Source organism: Dermacentor andersoni, chromosome 3, assembly GCF_023375885.2.
Source record: "Dermacentor andersoni chromosome 3, qqDerAnde1_hic_scaffold, whole genome shotgun sequence".
NCBI lineage: Eukaryota > Metazoa > Arthropoda > Arachnida > Ixodida > Ixodidae > Dermacentor > Dermacentor andersoni.
The window spans coordinates 78,994,252-79,001,692 of record NC_092816.1 but is presented as its reverse complement, the minus strand read 5'-3'; the positions used below and the strand labels follow the sequence as shown (position 1 = coordinate 79,001,692).

At 43.7% G+C, this 7,441-nt stretch overlaps 1 protein-coding gene across 1 annotated transcript in view; it reads right to left on the bottom strand.

Moving 5' to 3' along the window:
• Positions 1-2,927: 2,927 nt before the first annotated feature.
• The window catches only part of LOC126544309 (uncharacterized), a 26,819-nt gene continuing 22,305 nt past the window's right edge, over positions 2,928-7,441 (bottom strand). Inside the window, exons 11-13 of the mRNA XM_055061419.2 lie at positions 7,254-7,345; positions 6,758-6,835; positions 2,928-3,096 (exon numbers count right to left, since the gene is read on the bottom strand). Of these exons, the coding sequence (XP_054917394.1) occupies positions 2,986-3,096; positions 6,758-6,835; positions 7,254-7,345 (281 nt within the window). The 3' untranslated portion in view covers positions 2,928-2,985. The remainder of the gene's footprint in view (positions 3,097-6,757; positions 6,836-7,253; positions 7,346-7,441) is intronic.

Genomic DNA, 7,441 nt, shown 5'->3' with positions numbered 1-7,441 from the left:
TCGCCTAATTTATTAGTTTGTGCACCATAACTGAACTTCGGAACTACATGGTTATTGAGGGTGAAAACAGATTGGAATTGGAAGTACGAGTTAAAATCATTCGAAACTACTATGGGGTCGTAGTAATAGCGCCGTTAATCTTCAAAAAGCTACTGCATGTTGCACTAGGTAAACGTGACGTCTAGAGCCTGCGAGGATTTCGTTTTATTAGTATAAGGAGTTGCACTGAAAAATAAAAATCTTTAGCATATTTAGTGCGAGTACGAAGTTGCTCCGTGGCTTTTTCAAAAGCGCGAAGAGCAGTATTAGAATGCTTTTATTTACGTAGTCTGCGAGCATGGCGTGACAGGTGCAACATATTCCGGTTATTCAAAGACAGTTCATTATTTATCTTTTTTTGTGTTTTTAACGGAACGTAATTATTGATGCAAGATTTCACTCAGAACACAAAACCATCAACAAGACTGTCAACAGGACATTCGGTGCTGAGTGACAAAAAATGGTGAAAGTTATCTGCCAGAGTATCAGTGATAGACATATCGTCAGCTTGTTAAAATCATTCAATGCGGAACAGCTAAAGCGCTCATGCAGAAGACGACAGTTAATGTGTACAAAAACTGCTTTATAGTCCGACGTTCCTTCCAAGGTATCGTACTTAAAGCCTAAATGAGCCAGGCTGTCACTGATAAACACTATGTTTGGAGTTTTGCCACCTTCTCTTATCAGTTAATTGTATCAGGTTATGTGACAAAGAAAATGTAATTAAATCCCTACAAATGGAAGCACTAGTGGCGAAATATGTGAGGGAAGGCCAGTGAATACCGGGAACGTTAATGTCGCCATGAACGCTTAAGTTAGAACTGTCTAGGCTGTGGTCATGTGTAAAATGCGAAATATTATCGAACAAGTCGCTAGGGCTATCGGGGGGTCGGGAAAGGACACAAATTGTTACATTGTGTTTATGCAATAGGAACTTTCACCAAACCGATTCTACATTAGGAGGATCTGGTAAGACCTTGAAGTTAAAATCTGAACGTAAAAGCAAAGCAACACCACCACCTTCCTTATTATGACGGTCATACTGAATAGCAATGTAACATGGAAGCGTGAATTATGAATCCCGAATATCTTCATGAAGCTATGTTTATGTGAGACATATGACATGAGGAGAACAAGAAACTAGCGAAATAAACTGTGGAATTCCCGATCGCCGCTTTCCCCGAAGGCCAGTCACGACTCCTCCTGCGAGTGCACATTGTCCTCTCTGGACTTTGACACTATCGCTGCTGCACAGCGTAATGATCCCTGGACTGCATCTCTGTTCGCCCTTCTCTCGGATACATCGAAAGTTCCAGCGTCACAAACGCTTCGGCGCCAAGTCCCTCATTTTGCGATTCGAGACCAGCTACTGTATCGGTGCAACTATGCCCCAGAGGGACGCACCTGGTTATTCGTCATTCCGAGAATCTTGCGATCAGAGCTCTGCTCCTCTTTCTACGTCGACCCTCAGTATAGCCACGCGGCAGTCTTCAAGACCTACGAAAGACTTCGACACCGCTATTACTGGCGGGGAATGTACAATTTCGCTCGAAACTTCGTCCGCTCTTGTCATGAGTGCCAGCACCGCAAAGAGCCACCGCACAACTCCGCGGGTGAACTCCAGCATTTACAATGCCCATCCCGACCCTTCGATCGCGTGGGCATAGATCTCTATGGGCCACTTCCGTTGACTCCTACCGGCAACAGATGGATAATTGTTGCGGTAGACCACTTAACACATATGTGGAGACTGCTGCTCTACCAAATGCCACAGCGCAGGAGGTCGCAAATTTAATACGACGCCATTTTCTCCTTTGTCATGGAGGTCCACGTGAACTCTCAAGCGACAGAGGCCGCGCCATCTTATCTGAAGTCATCGAACAACTGTTTGCTGAATGCGCTATTGTTCATCGTAAATGCACTGCTTATCACCCATAAAGTAACGGTACCACGAAACTCTTTAATCGAACTCTTGCTGACATGCTCGCCATGTATGTCTCACCTGATCACTCTAATTGGGACCTAGTTCTTCCGTTTGTCACCTACGCCTAGAACACCGCTACTCAGGCCACTACCGGATTCTCACCCTTTTACCTTCTTTACGGCCGTCATCCTTCGCACACAATCGACACCATTCTGCCCTACCGGGCGGACCCATCCGAATGCCTGCCGATCACGGAAACCGCCAGACATGCCGAAGAATGTCGCCAGCTGGCCCACCGATTAACCTCGGGAAACCAGAACCGTCAAAAAGCCGTTCACGACGCCAAGAACTCGACTCCCATTTTTCTCCCGGGCGCGCTCGTCTGGTTGTTAGTTCCACCCCGCACGCTTGGGCTCGCTTCAAAACTCTTTCCGAAGTACGACGGGCCATACCGCGTTCTCGACTGAACATCACCCGTTAATTGCCTGGTTGAGCCGCTAACGCCGCCGTCCGACATGCAACGTCGTATCCGCGAAGTCGTTCACGTTCAGCGTCTCAAGCCATACCACCATTCTACCGTCCTCCCAGAAAACTAAGTCGCCAGTATGGCTTCTTTATTTCCGCAGGGTCATTGTAAGGAAGATAACGAACGTGAGCGCAGAGTCAGCAGCATCGGGGACTATAGGATGCACCGAGCTAGGGGACTCTGCTCGGTGCATCCTATAACTGGCTGTCGCTACGAACGTCGATAAATCTCCAATATATATATATATATATATATATATATATATATATATATATATATATATATATATATATATATATATATATATATATATATATATATAGTGAGAGAGAGAGAAAGAGAGGTGTTCCCTGGGTGAAGAATCATCGCACAGAACATCGCGACTGTATGAAAAGCAGTGCAGGTACTTGGGGACCATGGATGAAAGCTGATGCAAGCTTGTTTATCTGCATCTCTTTATTTTTTCTTTTTCATTCATGACCGTTTTCATTAACGTTCAGTCTTGGGTTGTGATGTTTCGCGGTTGCGAATCATGAGTGCAGAACCCACCCGAACATATCCCTAACGTGTACATCTTTTCTCCTTTCTTCGTTTCACTGTACTCCAGCTGCAAAAAAAAGAACGAAGTTAGTAGGTTTTTCACAGAAGCGTTGAGTTCATTTTAGAATTTCAGTACAGTGAATTCATAACACGCCAACAGTGAAACAAATAGTGGTCCTTGGCTAGAGATTATTTCAACGAAACAAGGCCTCCACCTGTTTATTGAATTTTGAGCGGCATGGTTTCACCTATCACACTGTTTATCTCTCCTTGCGTTTTTTTCTTTTTTTTTGTATGAGCTGCGTGGCGATAACCTCTGTGACATTCTTTAAATAAATTTTAGTCTATCTCGCTTTGAATATTTAGAGCTTTTCGGTGATCGACTTATCGAACATTGTCTGCGTGCTCCACGGCGAATGCATTTCGTGAGGTTTATGGCCGGCTGCGGCAGACAGGTATTGCGCGCCGCTCAACATTTGTCGAGAAGCGGCCTTCCTATTTTTTTTTTTTTTGCGAAGGGAAAATGCTGATCTCTTCCTTCTAAACGTATTCTCAGCGCTAGCCGCCCAACCATGCGCTTAATCCTTCCTTGTGCTTGATGACCGCAATCATAGCGAGATGGAGGAGACCTCTGAGTGTCGTATCTATCCATAAAGCTTTGTTCCAACATACCGGCTATGAGCAGGTATCACTTTCTTCGAGCGTGAACCGGCAGGAATTTAATTTCGACAATCGATCATGCAATCAATGTCCACTTTAGACGCCTCTATTAGAGGCGTGTGAAAGTTATGAAGGTGGAAAGGAGGCCTCACATAAGTAACCCAAAACTAGCTTCTATTTATTTTCTTCAATTCAAGGTATTCAGGGCAAGCAGTCACGCTTTCTTTTTATTCATCATATTCCTTTGTGAATGCTTGTTTTCGTTGGCAGCTGATCACTCTCCCTTGGTGAGGTTGCAAGTTGCAGGATTTGAACCAAAGCCATCAGCGCGTTTACATGAGGCCGAATTTCTGGCTCTACTACATACGAGCAAAATACAGGGTAGCTACACTTTTCTTCTTATGGATCGGCCTTTCACAAAGTGCTTGTTCGACAGCTGCATTGTTATAGGCTCCGGCGCATGCTGCAAGGAAAAGTCTCACAAGGCGTTGTTGGCGGGGTGGTCATTTTTATGTTTTACAATATTTTTAAAGATTGCCTGTCGCACATAACATGCTTGAAGCCTTTGAGCTAAGTCGCTCGGAACGGCGGACATTACCTGCATGAGAAACCGGTACACATATTCAACTAAATAACGAAAATTCACTATTTACCCTAAATGATTGTTTTACGACACATATGCTAATTCAATAATTGTAGGCGGTGAGCTTGCAAGCCGCTTCCACTTGGAATAACTTTTCTTGAGAATGGCACCCGTTTCGAGATATACGCCATCAAACTCGCTACAGAAATGCACTTTTGTTCCACTGACACTTTTTAACAAAGCGTTCTTTTATGCATTGAAGCCCTGGAGACATATTACAGCATTATTATTTCTAGTTGCTCACTATTTTCTGGAATTGCTTATATATTAACTCTTGCGACATTTTCCGAGAGAAAGAAAGGAGAGGAAAGGCAGGGAGGTCAACCAGATGAGCGTCCGGTTTTGGAAGTAGCTGATAAACTACCTGCATAATTTGGAGACACAGATGTGGGTTTCCATCTCATCACCGGGTCCTAGACGCCTCCTTAGCGGCTTGCGATGCATGTTGTGACGGATCACGTGGTGTCATGACTACGCGAAGCCGTTTTTATTCTACAACGTTGACTCTTGGCTTCGCTTTTTCTGTAAGCTTCAAGACAGGCGGCACACCAGACGCGCTCCTGCACCGTTTACGCCTCAAAGTAGACTATAGGCTTTGCTTCCTGCGTCGTAGAAAGGAGAGGACCTCATCTGAGCGTCCGCAATGTAGCGCTATGGAATTCTTATGTTGATCATTGCTTCGTTGAGTGCGTACAATATGACTAGCCGCGATAGATTTTTTCGCAGCCATCTAAACTTTCTTGATAGGTTCCCTTTCTTTAGGCATAAAACGTTCTAGGACCCTGGTTAAGCTCCGACGAACAAAAATTAGCTCTGATGTTAAGCCGTCCTTAATAGCGCGAGGGGAGGTTAGCACTAAAGCCTTTATGGTATTTTGTCGCATAGTGTGAATTGATAAATTATTTGTGAAGAATAGTTACACTACGAATTATTTCAATTTCCTCTGTATTCACATAAACTGTCCATGCTTATGTTGTTTTTGTAGTCTTATAACGTGTCTTTTTCTTTTCTTTGCTCTGTGATGCACAGACTTGCTCTGTTAGTGTTTTGACATTACGTCTAATGATCTAGACATTTGCTTTCTCATTTTCATTGCTTTTATTTTCTTTGTTGCATTTCCAACATAGAATTTTGAGATAGCTGGCCCTATTTGCAGTCGAGCTTCTAATTTTTTTTTTTCTTTTTAAGAAAAAGGAAGACAGAAGACACCGTTCTTTCCTTCTTGTCTTCTGGTTCTCTATGCAAGTTGTCTTTTTTTTTTTTCGCCATTGTATCTTCTCGCATGTAAGACCACGAAATAAATCTTTGTTCGAAATCGGCCCTGTGTGCGCCTCCTCTTCGCCGCTACGCATAGTCGTGCATCCTCGTCGTCTCTAGGCAATTGCTAAAGACAAAAGTGCGAGGCATTCCTCGCCTACACCGGCGCCCCAGCTGCGTCGCACATGCCTCAGAAATCGAGCAGCTTTCATACAGACAATGAATTCACATGCGTCACGAGTTGCCAAACCAGCATACTTTCAAGACAACCGCATGCCTCTGGCTGCTAGAAGCTTTATCCTCGGTCCCGTACGACGCAAAGGCATCCTCCATCATATATGTTTTTATCACAATGCTAGAATTGTTTTCCATTGTGCTATAGAGCTTGACTACAAGCGTTCAGGAGTCTGAGATTTTCCATTGCATCTTCTTTCTCTTGTTTATATTGTTTTATTATAATTTTTTGCTGATTAACGTAAGGCGAAAGTCACTTCCAATTCTCTATCTCTCTCTTTATCACACTTTTTTTTTATTATTAGGGCAGCTAGCGCTTCACAGATGTGACTTTTATGCTTTCGTGCAGCACACCTGCTTTACGTCAGGTCGGCCAAGCATAGTGACTCGGGGTGAGAAAAGAAACGTTCCTTTGCTATATAACGTAGGTTATTTGTTCAGTAAGTTCGAAAGAAAGGTTGGAACACTTTCTTTTTTCGGCAGGAAAGTAGTCTGGAGCTAGTGCACTTTATCTCGACGGAATTCTTCTCCAGTGATGAATACCCAAAATTCTACGCAAAGCACCAAGATTTAAAGCTGAACGGTCAAATTCTATACGATTACTCCTCATGGAGCCCTTCTCAGAATGTGGCCATCGGTAATTGCGTACATGCTCTCTTGAACAGACAGAGAACATAATCATTCCACAACGAGTATTCATCTCGTGTTCGCGGCGCCGATATTTACAACTTTCATACATGCATGCAAAGTTTGAATTTCCGCTGGGGATAACATTGCATGATGTTAAATAGGTTACGTGACTGTTTCCAAAGAACAACCAGGGATTTACGGGGAGAAAGAAACGCCCGCGTAGTAATGTTCACAAGTCAACTCTGTGGTACTCAGTTGGTACTCGCATAACTACTTCTTTGGACAACGAGTATCACCTACTCACCAAGCAAGCGACTCCGTAGCTGCGCCTCTCGAACACGCTGTAGCTACATTCAACCTGGCACGATGCGACCACAGTAATCTGCAGGCATGAGAAAAATAAAGCAGTTTCACAATAATTTTATCTGCATGCACATTCGGAAAGCAGGACGATGGTAGTATTAAATTCAGCCGTAACCCCGTCTTCTGGCGTCTACGCTGATGTTTTCTTCTTTTAAGCATGGTCACTTATTTGTATTCATGTTCTAACTTTTGTATCCTGCTATAGCTTTGACGGCTGTTCAACTAGGTTGAAATTACTGAACATTTGGAGTAAAGCCACATAAATGCGGCACAGTCAGAAGAATACCGAGAACTGGGAAGCTGTAACTATCAGCAAGAAAATTGGCCCCTTCAATTTGTTGTGGAATTTCTCGTTACTTTGAATCGTAGCCGCCATTTGTTCAGGACAAGTCGTACTGCCGAACTATATGTCTCATACCGTCACTCTTTAAACGTACCTGGCCTGGTTTCACGACCACGTAATTTTCGCTCTTGCATACGTGCGACGAATCGCTGACCTGTCGATGCGGTTCCGGAAATTCTGTGAGATCTGCGCACATAAAGAAAGCAGAAAAAACAAACAAGGCAAACAAACGATATATAGCTACAAACATTCAACGCAGTTCGTAAAGAAAAGACGGCAGAT